This window comes from Phragmites australis, chromosome 1 (genome assembly GCF_958298935.1).
Source record: "Phragmites australis chromosome 1, lpPhrAust1.1, whole genome shotgun sequence".
NCBI classification, from domain to species: Eukaryota; Viridiplantae; Streptophyta; class Magnoliopsida; order Poales; family Poaceae; genus Phragmites; species Phragmites australis.
In genome coordinates, this window is record NC_084921.1 from 8,399,294 (window position 1) to 8,416,178 (window position 16,885).

Genomic DNA, 16,885 nt, shown 5'->3' on the forward strand with positions numbered 1-16,885 from the left:
CCACAAGTATCCATCTACGAGTGTTGGATAGTAGCATCCGCTGGGCATGTCGTCTGTGAATGCACGGAAGGAAATTTTTCATCAAGTATGCATACGGATTATTTATTAGAATCGTTTATTTATGTTAAAATTTGTATCGGAGAATTAGGTAAAAAATTATGAAATAAATAAAAGAATGAATAGATAAATATCATATAGTAGAAATGGATGATCACGATAGACCATATATACATAATACATTACGAAGTTACATTTCCTGTAAATACACTGCTATTGTGTTGGAGACAGAGGTGGACCCAGATGGCAACATCTTGGCCGTCTCTTCTTTTCTCCCGGCGCTGATCGCCACTGTCATTAGTATGTCGATCAGGACGGATTGGTGACCCTGTCCTCCAAAAGCTGAGCAGAGTTCTATTAAACCTACTAATGTAGATTTATGCGTATACGACCGATGGATGCAGTCTTGTTATCATGTGAGAACAAGGAAAGCAAGCTGATTGATATGTTTCTTCTTTTTCTTCTTTTTAACGCTAGTTGATCAGATATTTATCAAGTTAAATGGTTCTATCGAACACCTGAAAATCAACTATGTAACATCCTAAGCTCCAATCTGGCTTAGGCCCACCGCACACCAAGTAAATTGCACATTTTCACCAAACCACTTGCACTTTCTTTTTCACTTCGTGTAAATAGGTTAATCCGAGGTTAGAGCTATTGAAGCACGTAGGCTTATATGTTGGCAATTCTCAAGCTAGCCAAACAAGACGAGCTATTGAAAGCCTCGCTGTTTCCTCTGGCATTCTCAGCCGATGTTGATGCCACTGACTCCAGATCTCGAGTGTCGTCGTCAATGTAGATCGCATGATCGATCGGGGGCCATGGCTAGCGCTGCCCCTGCTTCTTGTGCTCGACAGAGAGCCGGCGGGCAATGTATATCGACAGAGACAGCCGGTCGAAATGCGATCGACATCACTACCGTTATCCTCTCTGGTGGCATGCAGAAATCTGAGTAGTGTGTAGTGGTACCTGACTGGGCCAATGACATCGCCATTTCAAAATCCCAGCTGCCGTCGTAAATCTCTGACCTCGACATAAGCATAGGGCAAATCAAGTTTGCTTCAACAAATAGGATTTGTTTTGGCTGAGATCGTGGCCAGGGAAAACCTTACCGGTAAATAAAATTTACTGGATATCACCGGTAAATCTAATTTCTCGGAGATATCGGATTTACCGAAGTTTTACCGGACAATTTCAAACAAATTTAAACAAAATTCAAATATTACCGATAAGTGGTTTTTACTGTAGTCCAATCTTTTTAAGAATGTAGAGACCTTTTTAGAGATGGCTTCAAATTCGAAATTTAGATTTGCAACCTTAGGATTTTAAGAAAAAAAAAGGAAAACAAAAGGTGGGGGAGGGATTTGAACACCTCATAGAAACAAGTGACGCACTTTATTAATGTGTTAGATGTTAATTTGTGTAATATTTTATGACTCTAATATTATATACATTTAAAATTCAAATTGATCTAAAAATTTTTGACCGGTTTGTTTTTTTACGGTACTCACCGGTAAAACCGGTAAACTGGGTTTACCACCGGTTTTCAGCCGGTAAAGTGAATCCTGATTCGCGGCAACGTATTATCCACGGTGCAGTTAACGAGTTTATAATATTCACTGTTTTGGCAATAGTGCGCATGCACTCAAATTGCCAAATGAGAGGGGCCTGAATGATCAAGTGTGATGATCAAGCTTAGATTGATTGGCATCATGAAGTGACTTAACTCGATCTGGAAGTATACACCTTGTGACCTATACTTGCACACTAACACTTGAGTGCCCACAGCAGCACGCAGCATGACTTCTGTTCCACTCTGACAACCAATGCACACTTTCTTCTTGGTTGCCTGACTGGAACAGTTAAAATTAAGCACAACCCACTCATAGATTTCCAAATGCAACACGTCCTCGACCGATCATCGTCGTCACGCCAGGTCAGTGGGCTCTTCTTCATCTTTCGCCGAGGCATCTCGCCCAAGCAGGTGCCTCGTTATGTCTCCTCCTCCCTGTGCTGCCAGATCTTGGTTCCCTGCCTTCTTCTCCGCGCTTTTGCCCCACAGCACGAAGTACAGGCCGACGACGATTAGCACGGCTCCAATGATCCTGCCAAAGTACAGAGAGATGCATGAGTGATCTTTGCATGGCTTCTGATGATCCATGTGGATCCCGTTATCCCTGTCGCGTTTGTTTCTGTGAGCGTCGTGCACGTGTGCCCTTACCCTCCTGTGTAGAGCTGGTCTCCGAGAATGACGGCAGCCATGACGGCGACGGCGACGGTCTGCACCGGCTGGAAGACGGCGGTGAAGAGCGGGCCTCCCCTGTCGATGCACCATATCTGCAGAGCAAAGGCAACGCCAGATGCCACCAGGCCCTACAAAAAGGAAATGACATTTCATCTCCATGCATCTCGATCACTAACTGGGCTCAGACAAGATGATTTTTTTTTTGTTGCTTTTCTCCCAGTTCTCCCATTTTCAAATCAACTTGCTGATGCATGCTTACTGCGTATAGGATGGTGAACAGCTCCCCTCCGGAGTGCACCTTCCACCTGCTCAGATCTTCCTCGGTGAAGACCGCGATGACCAGGAACTGGAGGAGCCCAAAGATGCAGGTCAGTGACAGAACCGAGAGCCTGGCTGGGTATCTCTTCAGCACGGGCACCTGATGAGAAAATTTCACAAAAATCAGTGCCCCAAATAGTGGTATAGATTTTGCATGCATGCGTCCAGCCGTCCAATGTGTGTGAGCTCGTGTACTAACTGAACTAGTGATACCTGAAGAACCATCCATCCGGACCAGGAAAGGCAATGTCCAAGGATGAACACGCAGCCCAGGGTCCAGTTGAGGATGGGGCTCGAGGAGGACAGTGTCACGAGAGACTCGATGTGCAGATTGTGATGGAACAGTGGTAGGCCCTTGTAGAGGGTGATGACTGTAGCCCCTCCGATGCTCACCACCGTGCCCACCACCTTGGCGAGCCCATGCCTCCTGCTGAGATCGACCTGCTCAAGCCTACACAAAGAGCAAAAACTTCTTCAGTGAAAACTGCAGACTACACTGGTCTGGCTATGGTGAAGAAGGCAAGATGACATGACTTGTGTGTAGACAGATTGAACACCTGAGGACAGCAGCCATGACGAAGGTGATTGCAGGAACTGTATTCTGTATGGCAGAGGCGTAGGTTGGTGACAGGTGGTATAGTCCCAGGAGGTAGAAGCCCTGGTTTGCAGTTATCCTGAACAATAGTTCAGTACCACAGATACTTAGCTCTAGAAGGAAAAATAGAAGAAGAAAATAAACATGACATGGACCATCTGTTTTACTTACCCACACAATGCTAGGAGAAAAAACTCCACCAGCAAAGAGAAGGTGAGTGGTGGCCTGTCTTTCCTGAAACAAATTAAGCGTACCGATAAAACACGTAAAACAGATGTCAGAGACCATTTAGTCTGACAGATCGAAAATCTGGAGTAACATAAGTGATTATTATGTCAAAAAATAAGGCGGTTTACGCACTTCTCAAGGAAGTAGGCGAATGGGGCGAGCAAGGCGAGGGAGATGATGTTCCTATACACGATGAACACAATCTTGCTGATGCCCATGTTGAGTGCAGCCCTGGTGACAATGTGGAACCCTGCAAGCAGGAACTGCAGGGCCAGCACTCCCACGAACAGCTTCAGCTTCTCAGGCATCACCGCTGCAGCTGCCTGATCTCTCCCCATCTGTCCCTTCCCTCTCTCTTTCACTATGTCTATCTGTCACTACAGTTGTTGCTCACAAATGCAGTGCTGCTAGTTATGTTGCTTGCGTTTTGAGACGCTTGCAAGGCGCGTATATATAGGGAGTTGCCACTGCATACATCTCTCCTCCTATCTTCTGTTGTCCTAGCCTGGTACATGGTGACATGGATGAGAGATTGAGAGGGCATGGTCTGATGGTCCTAAAGACACAGGACAAATGCATGAACGCAACATTGCTATAGTAGTTTGAGAACAACCGCTTAATTGTTGCGCATAATGCAGTTGCTTTACGTCATGTTTACGACACATTTGCAGTAGTCAAACAGAATGTTACATGTCTATGCTTCTCATTTTATCAGTGAGCATCGACACAAACCGATTTACATTAATTTGGTTAGTGCATGCAAGGCATATTTTTTCGATAAAAAAAGCTTTATTGACTCTTATCGTTACATTAAGAATTTAAGATGATACAAATACATAAGGATTCACTTTCAGCTTCTGCATATTTCAGATGCACACGGCCAAAAAAAGAAAAGGAAAAACAGCCAACACAAGTATGGGGAGAGAGAGAGAGACAAGAAACTAAGAAAAATAAAAAGATTCAACTCGTAGGCTATGGAGGTGCATCAATCCGAAGTCTAGGTTGTCATTCAGACTAGGTAAAGATATCCCTCACCGTTCGCTCCAGAAGATTGTTTGCCGATGCCACCATATGTTGATCCTCCTCCGCTGCAACACAACTCTTGTACGTAACCACCACATACATGTATAGATAACCTGTAAAATAGAGTTAATTTTTCTCTTATTAAAAATAATGCTATTTCTGCATAGCTATAGTGACCAACAAAAGCTGCTGCCACTACCATTACTTTGGCTTTTCATTGCTTATTAAGATCACAAAGCCAATTACCAAACATATTTGAAACACTACTCTATGGGTAAAGATTCGAAACCACTTGAATAATAAACCATGCACATCTCGTAAAACTACAATAAAAAAGAGGTGTTTAATTATCTTATTTTTATGGTAAAAACAATACTTTTGACTACTTACCATTGTCTTTTGATTATATTATCCTTTATTAGAATTACACATTTACGTAGGTACCATAGAAAAACTTTTATTTTTAAATGTAGCTTTAATTTGCATAGTTGCATGTCCCTTATTGATACCTCACTCTGTATAAGTGGCTGATATAGTGAACTAACTGAGAATTTTCTAGATTTGTTTAAACTCCATCAAAATTCATTAGGCTCTTGTGTTAGAGTGATGTTGATAAGGCAAGGGAGTAACTCGTTCCACACTATCAATTTTGGTCCAATTAGGTCCCACCGGAATGAGATATCTGGTGGGTAAGATTGTAATACGTTGACAATTGTGTATTGTTTATTTCGTACTATATTATATAAGCTAGGATACTGGCTGCTGAAAGGTGAATTTCCCAGGAAGATATCTTTCCAGAATCTTGTTTGTGAGTCATTGATGTTAAAGGTACCAAAAGAAGAAAATATCGCTTTACCTTTATTAATGCTGTCCAAAATTGAGAATCACCTGACATATGATAGGGGTTTTGATCCCAAATATTTATTTTGTATGAAGTTCTGCACTCCTCTTTGGTCATTAATTTATATAACCATTTACATAGTAATTAGTTATTTTGAATATTGAGGTCTTGTATTCCTAAGCCACCCTGCAGTATAACTCTTCAGAGATATATACTCATGCACCTTGCTTCTATTATTCTTTTCAGGAACTATTCTGAATCCATATGTATGATATAGAGTGGCATTTTAACTGAACTTTACCCTACAGGAGGTAATAAACATCAAAAGTTCAAACTATTCATGGCAAGAGGGGACCATCGATCCCAGTAGTTCCTACTGAACGATCATGTCATCTTTTTTCCATATTAATTGGTTTTTTCACTGTATAATATATGGGCAGATTGGATCTATCAGTTTTCGTTTATACAGTATAGCATGGGGGAAGTTTGGATACATGCCGTTGGTTTCATATATGGGCAGTGGGTTCATGACAGGTAAGGCTGCTGGAGTGCCTGGGCTTTCAGCATACAGCAATCAGTGAGGAGGGCTCCCTTGTATCCCTGTTCTATCAACATCGAATTAAATGCGATGCTTTTTACATCTTTCGACTTTTCAAATAATACTAATAATTCCAATTTGTCCTTTTGAGCATCTTGCGATTCTTCAATTTAGAACTTAACTATTCTGATCTTGATTCATGACCAATTCCCACGAGAAAGGGCTTCTTACTGCTTGGTTTTCTTAGGAAATTTTGAAGAATTATGAGATGAGATGAGTAAATGTATATGTACTACTGTAGGTAAGAACCACATGATTCGGAACTAGATGGTGCCGGTTGGATTTTGGATTCAGGTGGTCAAAAGGTTCAGGTTGAATGTTCGATGGTAGATAGTAAGAATCTCAGGCTTTCAGTAGACTTTTATGCAGATGAGAGATTTACTCTGAACTTGCAACGCACACACATAGCTGGATTACCATCCTAACATCCTCCATCTTGAAACGTGAGCGGAACCGAAAGTCTATAACACACTCATCACTGTGGCTAGCTCTGAATTTATGCTTGACTTGGCAGCCTTCACTGGAATGAGTGAATGCTCCTAGGTTCTTCCCTTGTTCAGAAGAATCAGAAAACATCACTCAGCACATGAAGCTCCAAATTTCGATGATCTTCAATGAAATGCATAAATGATAATAGATTTACGCTAGCTCCTCATTAAAACCGGATCAATGAGTTCTCCTATAAGAATTTGCATGGTGTATGAGCATTACATGCTGGACAGACACCATGCATGCGCTGGGCAAGCAGGCACACGTGTGTGCGCCGACATGACAAATCCGCTGTCGATCACCTACAGTTCGACGGAGCCTAGCTAGCCAGCAGCCAGCACACCACCACTAACCTCTCTTATCCATCTTCTTCTTTCTTTTATTCTTCTTCTTCTTCTCTCCTCTTTCTACATTTCACCAGATTTAGCAAGGTGGATTGATCAGGGAGTGTTCATGGTTGTTCAGAGTTCTTAGTTATCCCATTTGATAGGTTTGGTGCAGCACATGGCGTGTGGACCTGGAACTGATATCTGAGCAAAGTCCTCAGACCAAACTATTTTAGGTTCAGAATCAGGGCTAATTTCATAGGGGTCCATTAGTATTAATCATAGTGCACTTATGGTGCAAGTATTGCAGACATGATTTGATGGCGTACGATCGATTTGGTGATCCATCCTTGTATTGCATTAACACGGTTATGTTCCTTGCCCCTGCAAGTACTAGGCACTGTTTGAGCTATGACTGGAATGATTAATGTACTGGTGCATGCATGCATGTCTGTAAATAGTCAGGGCCTCGCTTTATTTGGTAATGGTAGGGGCAGTGTTCGATCTGATCGCAATTAAGAGATTGCACGCCGGTTGTTTAGCATCGATTGAGCTGTACTCTGAACTGAACGGAAATAGGAAAGAAGTTTCAGTTCTTAGCATCCAACCCTGAATTTAATGAACTCTGAAGTAGGAAGATCCAGTTACATTTCTACATGGGCCCAACTGGGCCCATGGGCCATGGGATGGCATGTCCTCGCGCTCTCCTCCACCACGCGTTCTCACGCCGCCGTCGCCGGCGCACCCGCGACAACGAGCCGCTTCCATCCGCCGCGCTGCGGCCTGCGGCTCGCCGAGCACCGAGCTGCGCCACAGTTTGCCGCTGATTGTAGCCACTGACCGATCAATTCTACAAAGCCCGTGCCAAGCTTGGTGGCCGATCAGGAAGTCTCACGTCTTCCCTCGTGTGCGCACCACCGTCTCCTGAATGCCGGAACGAGCCCGCCTCTTCTTGCCGCCGCCCTCTGCTCTTGAGAGGGCCACTTGCGGCGGCTCGTGCTGCTCTCCAGTTCCGCCTCCTACTCGGCACTGACGAAGGTAATTAACACCGTTGCTTTTGCTTTCCTAAATTTTGAGAATCGTTGCCCTCAAATCCGTGCCAACGTATCCACACACATTGTAAGGTTTGTGTGACCTAGGCAACTAGCAAGCACAATTTAATTTTTTAGTGGATATTCTTGTGACATTTTTCGACCAAATCCTGACCCATGAATTGGAAAAGTAGAGCACCTTACTGAAGTGTGCAGGGACTGAGAGGAGTAATACACATCACACAATATGCAAGGGTGGAGAGAAATCATAGGAACATCTTTTTTAGGTAATCACAACAACCGAACCACGGAACTAGAAACCAAATCCGACGTGATATGTTTCTAATTAAGTTATTACATGGTGAAGACTGAAAAAGTCTTACTTCAGGTGGCTGATAAAGTGGAATGATCCAAATACATTGCATGCTAATGATAGGCACTACTATGCCCACACATGGAGGAAGCTTAACTCCCCATTATACTTACTAAATCATGGTAGTATATCCTCCATGTTTTACAGCATAGGATGACTTTCAGATGAGACAAACGGCTTTGGTGGAATCTGTAGATTCTGCGTCCTTCCTGTTAACATGTTTACCACCTTTGTCATTGATGGCCTGTTTTGGGGGTTCCACTGAATGCACCAGAGTGCCACAATGGCCAGCTGCCTCACTGTTTCTTTCTCCTCTTCTGTTATTTCCCTATTAAGTACCAGGTCCTGCCCAGTGATTACTCTCTCATAGATCCACTCTGGGAGGTAGACCTCGTTTTGGCTCTCAATACTTGGGTCTGAGTTCCTCCTTCCACTAACCATCTCTAAGACTAGCATGCCGAAACTGTAAACATCTGACTTGTAAGATATCCCCCCGAAATTCCGAGAATATAGCTCTGGTGCGATATAGCCCATCGTACCTCGTGCTGCAGTCAAGGTAACAATGCTTTGGTCCCTTGCACACAGCTTAGCAAGGCCAAAGTCTGAAATTTTCGGACTGAAGCTGTAGTCAAGCAAGATGCTGTGAGGCTTGATGTCAAAGTGGAGGATGCGCTGGTTGCATCCTTGATGTAGGTACTCCATTCCTCTAGCGATTCCTATTGCAATATCTAGCATTTTGGCAGGTACTAGAAGGTCTTGAGAAATATTGAAATCATGCAAGAATATGTATCTCTCCAATGATTCATTAGGCATGAATTCATAAATAAGAGCTCGCCTTGTTCCTTCAGAGCAAAAGCCCAGGAGGCAGACAATATTTGCATGGTGAATTTGCCCAATGGTTGCCACTTCATTGATGAATTCTTGTCCCTCTCCTGTAGAGTTCTCTAGCATCTTGACCGCCACTGGCACTCCATTTGGTAGTTGTCCTTTGTAAACACTTCCAAACCCACCCTGGCCTACTTTTTCCTTAAACCGTCTTGTTATCTTCTTAACTTCGGAGAAAGTGTACCTTGTGGGTTTCGATGTGTCATATGCCTTGAGAAACATTTCAACCTTCAAATGTATTGCTTCATCATATTTTTTCTTCAGTGAAAGATAGAGTCCAGTGGCCACGATCAATAAAAGAGCAACTAAGGTGGCTACCGATGTTGTAGCTGAATAAAAAGAAAACAAATGAGCTAGCTGCATTTGGAAAAAAAAAAATCCATGGACCACGACCAAATATCTTGTTTGGAAAAAATATAGTTGTTCTTATTGGTATAAAAGTTAGGTTGGTAACTTCAATCAGAATGGGGAAAAAAATTCAATCACAGCATTACCTGCAATGAGGATGACATGTGAACCTGCAAGTATGAAGGGGTGAATTAGTTTTCTCATAGTTTCATTTTGACAAAAGACCAAAGAACTTTTATTAAGTTTCGAGGAACCACTGATTCCTAATTATTTTTACATCAGTTATGAATTTAGACATCGTGTGTTATATTGATTGATACTTTCCATTATTAGTTAAGTTGCAATATATATGTCACTAAATCTAAGTCATCCTGAACCTTTTACAGCATCCAATGCGACATTTTGATCATTTTTTATAATTATACTAGTAAAATATATAAAATATACATTATGGAAGTATTTTACAAGTTAAATGTTCATCAATATGGCTTTCACACTTGTACATGTCAGTATACGTGCTATGGATCCATGAAATGAGCCTAGAAATTGGTGCATACTTTCAAAATTAAATTACCATCCATTTTTCTAATCATTGCACTGTCCAGATACAACCGATTTTTCACGTTCATATTTCTGTGTGTTAATCAGTATATATATTGTACGTATATCGATGGTTGAAATCTCAAAGTTTGACCAAGGATCCCATGCCAATCTATATTTTAATAGAGGGACATTAGAATCTTTCTAAAATCTCTCTCTCTCTCTCTCTCTCTTTCACACACACACACACACACACACACACACACACACTATATATATATATATATATATATATATATATATATATATATATATACATATATATATATATATATATATAGATTTGACAACCAATATATCATGCGGCACATCTTTTTCTCTTGTGATAGATGTAGCTCTATATGGCATAACGATTAGCCCCAACTTGATGGTGGTTAATTTTGTCCAAGTAGCTCTGTACTCCATAGTAACCCAAACTATTGTCATGGTAAATTTTGCCCATTATGACCCTGACTTTAAGGATCTGCATCTAACATGGCTAACTTAAAAAAAAAAACTAGAGAAGTTAGGAGAAAAATTAGATATTGCCATATATTGACTAAAGTCCAACCTGGTATTTTTTACTGGTTTAAATAATTTTCCCTTTTTGAAACAGACCACCTGTTCAATTCACTTTATCTTACAAGTTATTGGAACTTTGTCTTACAGGGATCTACAATAGAACAACGGGCAGCGACCCGGCAACATGAACTTACTGTACAAAAACCATTCGCCATAATTTGGTGTCACAGTTTAATTGTAGGTGAAAAGTTGTTGGAACTTTGGAAACACTGGATTTTAGAATGCAGAAGATACTAAAGCTAATAAACATAAAAAAAACAGTTTTGTTTCAACTTAGAACGGGACACCATAAAAGTATGGGATTTGAGCTAGGAAAACAGTACCATGACGCTGGCAGAATGCTTGTCCCCTGTTTGAACTGAACCCACAGCGTCGCCCTTCCTGTTCACACCGTTGACAAATGCCGGTAATGTTGTTAAGGTGCCAACTGAATACTGTTTCACCAAAGTTGATAGCGCTCTTTGCCTTTTCCTTGAAGTTTGACCCGTCGAATAGTGGATCGAAGTTTGGGCCATTTTTATGATAGGTGTAAGGTATTGGGATGCCTTTTGCAACAACCACGCAGCCCAAAGGAAGAGTAGACATATCTGTAAGAGGAGGCACCACATACCAGAACTGGCTTGCGTTGTTACTGAGGCTTTGGCAATAGCTTGGGCCAACAATACCTTCTTGATTTGTTGCTACAGAATCTCTTGAGCAACCTATCAGTACTGGAGCTTCAGAATCCATCAGTACAAGAGGTTCGTACACATCAGTAGATTGATTTGTTGATATGAGCTTCTGAAGGGGGCAGTGTGATGAGGACTCCACAAGCGGGATGGCGTTCATCACCCGATGCCTGTAATATATTGCGGTCACTTTGCAGGATCCAAGGACCGGGTGATCCAGGATTGTGTCATGCCCAGAGCATGCTAACTTCATGCCAGGTGCGCCACATGATGGAGGGTGGGTTGAAAGCCGAAACGGGAACCGGATCTCTGGTCCATGTTTGCTGCATCGGTGCGACGAACAAGTCTTGAAGAAGTCTTCATCATCCCATGATGTGGTTGCATAGGATGCATAGCTGAGAAGAGAGAGCGGAAGGACTGTGAGAAGAAATCCAGGCAAGTCCATGGAATGTAATGGAGATGAAGCTGGACGAAGAGAAGTCCGCAAGTACTAAAAAAAAATGAGCCCGATTTGCTTTAACCTCTCCTGAGTATTGATGGTGTCTGCCGTGTTCTATTGCTTGGAAAGGTATGTGGTTTTATGGAAATGAGTGCCGTCACTGCTTGTACTATTCTTGTGATTTTGACCCCACAGATGCCCTCATTTTTCTTGCGTGCTCCAGTGATTGCAGAGTGAGTATATGATTAGAGTGAGCAGCAACTTGTGTTCATACTTCAAAGACTTCCAACTTCCAAGTCGCGGCAAAAAACAAAAACATATATAGGAAAGGAAAAACATAAAGAAAGACTACCAGTCAACAGCATCACAATCATGTAGAGCCAGTTATCCTCGGGTGTTTGCTTGAATTGCTTAGGCAATTAGTATTGTTAGACCTGCTCACTTACCTTGCCGTTCATCCGTCTGCTGTTAACCTGCCTACCATGGCGATTTCTGCTGCATCTCATCGTTCTACTGCCCTACAAGCCTTAGCTGTATTCTCTGTGCTTGCAGTTCTTGTTGCAGATGTAGAGGGACGACACCATGCGTATGACTGCCCTCCTTTCTCCTGCGGTGGTTTTAGCAATATATCATATCCCTTCCGTCGGCGATGTGATCCAATTCCGTAGCAATATATCATGATGTGCTCCTACGAGCTGGTCTGCACCGATGCCAAGGCTACAATTCGCATTGGCAGTGGGACATCCTACGCGGTTAGCATTGACTACACTGGTTCTACCTTCTGGGTTGTCGACACCAACTTGGGCATGCAGAGCTGTCTGGCCGCGGAATTGAACTGTTATTGGCCCCAGCATCACAATCATGTACAGCCAGTTGTCCTCGGGTGTTTGCTTGGATTGCTTGGGCAATTAGTCTTGGTAACTCTGGGACCTGCTCACTTACCTTTCCATTCATCCGTCTGCTGTTAACCTGCCTACCATGGCGATTTCTGCTGCATCTCATCGTTCTACTGCCCTTCAAGCCTTAGTTGTATTCTCTGTGCTTGCAGTTCTTGTTGCAAATGCAGAGGGACGATATCATGCGCATCACTGTCCTCCGTTCTCTTGCGGCCGTCTTAGTGACGTGTCTTCTCCTTTCCGTCGGCGAGATGATCCACCTGGGTGCGGTGTTCAATCCTACGAGCTGGTCTGCACTGATGTCAAGGCTACAATTCGCATCGGCAGTGGAACATACAATGTGGTTAGTATCAACTATCCTGGTTCTACTTTCCGGGTTGTCGAGGCCAACTTGGGTATGCAGAGCAGGTGCTCTCTTCCACGGTGGGATCACCATGATTTCAATCTCGAATACGAGTCCCTTATCATGTCACACCGCAGAATCGAATTGGCCCCAGATCCTAGATGGACAAAGTGGGCGACCTTTGTGAATTGTTCGCAGCCAATAGAGAACAATGTTATGTACAAGCCAGTCGCTTGCCTGAGCACCAACTCTAATTTCATCTATGTGGGCATTTTCGATCCTTCTGCTATAAATTTCGAGCCCTCATGTGGTTACCTGGCCATGACTCCTTTGAGTGGTCCGAAGAATGCAAGCTATGCAGATATCGTGAAATTCATGAGGAAAGGATTTGCCCTTCGATTTCCTTATACGTATTTGGACATGGGACAGTGCCTGGCGACGTTCACTAGGTGAGCACCTTGTCGTTCCTTTTTCTTTTCTGATAGAAGCTTGTGGTTCCATTTTCGCCTGTATATACTTGACTATCTAACCTCTGTTTTCTCCTTAATTAATACAAAATCATCTAGCTCTTCTTCGAGGTCTCGTCTTGATTTTTACTTGACTGCCTTTTCTCAAAAGCGTCAGTTCCCTCTCTAATCCCATTTATGTACCATGGCATGGTCTTGCAGCAAATTCCGTGAACGAACGGATAGTACTAGCATCAAGGATCGGGTCGTGGGCATTCTTACGATTGACTTCGATTTCTGGTGGTGCGTATTTGAACAACTTAGATTACCTAATGGTGCTGCTGCATTGGCGTTCGGTGACCTGTTTCTTCTTGCGATGTGGATTCTGAAGTTTATTATTGGTACCTCAGAATTATACATACTACAGCATTGTATTGCATTGTATCGATACATTCTCACTAAAGCGCTATTCAAATATACAAACTTGCTTTTATGCAGTTCTTTGCAGGTTCGTGTTGGCGCCCTTGGCAGTGTTGATCTTCCTTGCCCACAAGTACTGGAAAACAAGAATAACAATTGATGCAGTTGAGAAGTTTCTGCGAGTGCAACAAATGCTCGGTCCAACGAGATATGCATACACAGACATCACTGCGATCACGAGCCATTTCAGAGAGAAGCTCGGCCAAGGAGGCTACGGCTCCGTGTACAAGGGTGTGCTACTCCCAGGAGGTGTCCATGTCGCCGTCAAGATGCTGCTGGGAACCTCGAACTGCAACGGAGAAGAGTTCATCAGCGAGGTGGCCACCATTGGCAGGATTCACCACGTCAATGTGGTGCGTCTGGTGGGGTTCTGCTCTGAGGAAATGAGGAGGGCGCTTGTCTACGAGTACATGCCCAATGGTTCTCTCGACAAGTACATCTTCTCATCAGAGAAGAGTTTCTCCTGGGACAAGCTCAATGAGATTGCTTTGGGCATTGCCAGAGGGATCAACTACTTGCATCAAGGGTGTGACATGCAGATTCTACACTTTGATATCAAGCCGCACAACATCCTTCTTGACAGCAACTTTGTTCCAAAAGTTGCAGATTTCGGGCTCGCCAAACTATTCCCAAGGGATAACAGTTTCGTGCCACTAAGCGCTATGCGGGGAACGATCGGATATATAGCTCCAGAGATGGTGTCCCGGAGCTTTGGCGCCATATCCAGCAAATGCGATGTGTACAGCTTCGGGATGCTGCTATTGGAGATGGCTGGAGGGCGCAGGAACGCCGACCCGCATGCAGTCAACTCGAGTCAGGCATACTACCCATCGTGGGTGTATAGCCGGCTGTCTCGACAAGAAGTGGACGAGATCAGTGACGCCGTCGATATGCACGAGTTGGAGAAGAAGCTGTGTATTGTTGGACTCTGGTGCATCCAGATGAAGCCTCATGATCGGCCGACGATGAGCGAGGTCATAGAGATGCTTGAAGCTGGCGTCGATGGCCTGGAAATGCCTGCGAGGCCATTCTTCTGTGATGATGAGAACATCCCGGCCGGGAGTTCTTACTATTTGTCCTCTGAACTCAATGCGATAGAGGAGGAGGGATGAGTGAAGTATTTGTATCAGTGCTTTAAGTATACGAGGTTAAGTACTAAGGTTCTAGATTGTGACAAGATCAGGTAATGGTTGTATTTAGTGTGTAACAATGTACGATATTTCCTACGAACTTTTATGCGAGAACCTGTTGTTTTTCTTTTGGGAGATAGAGGATCAGAGGATCGCAGCTGTTGTATTCCCGCAAGAACTGGCATGGGCCGATCTGCATAACATGGGAAAAGCTAGTGTCTGAGCTGAAGCACATGAACGACACAAGCAGCCCCTGATTTTGTAACAGAAGTCCTGTGGCTGAAAATTCTAAAGAAAACCTTCATGATAGTTGTACTCCAGGGGCGGGCGCAAGTGACAGCATGGGTGTATATATATACACCTAAATTTTCATAAAAAAATAAGTATATATTATATTTGTTTGAGAATAATCACCGAGTGTATTAATTATTGATGAGAATAATACATGTATTTACATGCTACACTCAAACACAGCGACATGCGCAATTTGTTAGTGATCCATCGCATGCAGCAGCTGTGACGTGCCTTGCGGTAGAATTGAACGTTTAGAGACTCGGTTAAGTGGTGAACGTGTTCACACAGTCAGTTGAGGACATGCATGATGAGTTGGTGAAACAAATGCAATAGTTGATAGACACGTTAGATGACTCTGCGAGGTATGCAGTGGTTGAGGATGTGCCGAAGGACTTGAGTAGTACCAGTTGGTATTGAGTCAGTTATGCTAATAATATTTTCATTAGTCTTTTAGTTTCTTAGATCTTTGCCTTTTCTCATTACATTAGACGCAGTTCTTGGTGGCCCAGGCAGCCAAGCCCAACACTGCAACACGCAATGCCCCAAGCCCAACGCGACAAGTCGTCAAAACCCAACAGTGGATGGCCAACACCTAATCGACCAATTCTCAATTGCCCAAATGTGCAACGACATCTCAGTAGCCCAATGTCCAAATGAGATGGAGGGTGACGACGCCAAACCTGGCAGCACAAGCATGGCAGAGTGCTACTGTAGTGGCGCAAGTATGAGCGGGAGGGAATGTGACAGCGTAGCAGAGCGCTGCCACAACGGCGAGTGCATGAGTACAATTTTTTTTTAATTATGTACACTGATGGTTAAAATGCTGCGCGCGCCACTAGATGTACCCAGCGGAATTAGGAAGGTGAAGCGCTTCCTAATCCAGTTGTGAAGTTGGAGAAATGTCGCATTAATTCTGAACTCTAAAGTAGAAAGCTCCACTTGTACAGCACTTTTAATGGGCCGAACCGGGCCCATGGGCTGGCACTTCCTCGCGCTCTCCGCCGCCATGCGGCCTCGCGCCACCGTCGTCCGTCGCCACACGCCGGAGCGGCCGAACCCCACCTCCGAGTGATTCCATTGGCCGCTCCCCGAGTCCCTGACCGACCGCGCTGCGGCGCGCCGTGCCCTTGTCGTCTGCTAGCTATCGGATCCGTGACGTGTGTTGGCGCCGCCGCTTGCCGCTGACCGAAGCCACCGGCCGATCAAATCTAGCCAACCCTGTACCAAGCTTTGCCGCCGGTTAGGAAGTTTCACGCCTTCCCTCATGGCCCATTTGTGCGCACCACCGCCTCCCAAATGCCAGGTCGGCACGCCCCTTCTCGTCGCGGCCTTATGCTCCGGCGAGGGCCTTCTGCGGCCACACGGGCTGCTCTCCGGATCCGCCTCCTACTCGGCTGTGACAAAGGTAACCCCTTTGGTTTTGCTTGCTAAATTTCAGAATAAATGTACTCAGATTGTGTCAATGCGTCCACTCCCATTGTGGAATTTGTGTTACCCTGCATGATGATACTCTTGTCACATGCTCACATTTCGACCAAATTCTTACGCATGGAAAGAGCAAGTAGAACACTCTTGCTGAGGTGTGCAGGGGGAGTTATACACAACAATATGGATGGTTGGAGACAAATCTTTGCAGTAGAAACCCTTCCTCCTACCACGCTTTCCGGCGGT

The 16,885-nt window shown here is 44.0% G+C and overlaps 3 protein-coding genes and 1 long non-coding RNA gene across 5 annotated transcripts; 2 read left to right on the forward strand and 2 right to left on the reverse strand.

Annotated features, from left to right (window-relative positions):
- Positions 1-1,984: 1,984 nt before the first annotated feature.
- On the reverse strand, positions 1,985-3,854 carry LOC133905633 (auxin-induced protein 5NG4-like). Its single transcript, XM_062347436.1, has 7 exons — positions 3,576-3,854; positions 3,387-3,449; positions 3,178-3,294; positions 2,834-3,071; positions 2,562-2,720; positions 2,279-2,430; positions 1,985-2,162 (listed from the first exon to the last, which is right to left on the reverse strand). Exons 1-7 carry the CDS (start codon positions 3,779-3,781, stop codon positions 1,985-1,987), a joined length of 1,113 nt encoding a protein of 370 aa, XP_062203420.1. The 5' UTR covers positions 3,782-3,854.
- Positions 2,542-5,984, forward strand: LOC133905736 (uncharacterized). Its single transcript, XR_009907689.1, has 2 exons — positions 2,542-2,670; positions 5,554-5,984. It is a non-coding gene; the product is annotated as an uncharacterized LOC133905736 (long non-coding RNA).
- A 2,036-nt stretch (positions 5,985-8,020) lies between these two features.
- Positions 8,021-11,769, reverse strand: LOC133905881 (rust resistance kinase Lr10-like). 2 transcript variants are annotated; one of them, XM_062347707.1, is made up of 3 exons: positions 10,842-11,753; positions 9,504-9,527; positions 8,021-9,338 (listed from the first exon to the last, which is right to left on the reverse strand). In XM_062347707.1, exons 1-3 carry the CDS (start codon positions 11,629-11,631, stop codon positions 8,266-8,268), a joined length of 1,887 nt encoding a protein of 628 aa, XP_062203691.1. In that variant the 5' UTR covers positions 11,632-11,753; the 3' UTR covers positions 8,021-8,265. The 2 variants fall into 2 exon arrangements, with proteins under 2 accessions (XP_062203691.1, XP_062203762.1); XM_062347778.1 differs by lacking the exon at positions 9,504-9,527 and having other exon boundaries at positions 10,842-11,769.
- Positions 11,770-12,351: 582 nt separating this feature from the next.
- On the forward strand, positions 12,352-15,059 carry LOC133905797 (rust resistance kinase Lr10-like). Its single transcript, XM_062347596.1, has 3 exons — positions 12,352-13,313; positions 13,533-13,711; positions 13,809-15,059. Exons 1-3 carry the CDS (start codon positions 12,604-12,606, stop codon positions 14,900-14,902), a joined length of 1,983 nt encoding a protein of 660 aa, XP_062203580.1. The 5' UTR covers positions 12,352-12,603; the 3' UTR covers positions 14,903-15,059.
- The last annotated feature ends 1,826 nt before the right edge of the window (positions 15,060-16,885 follow it).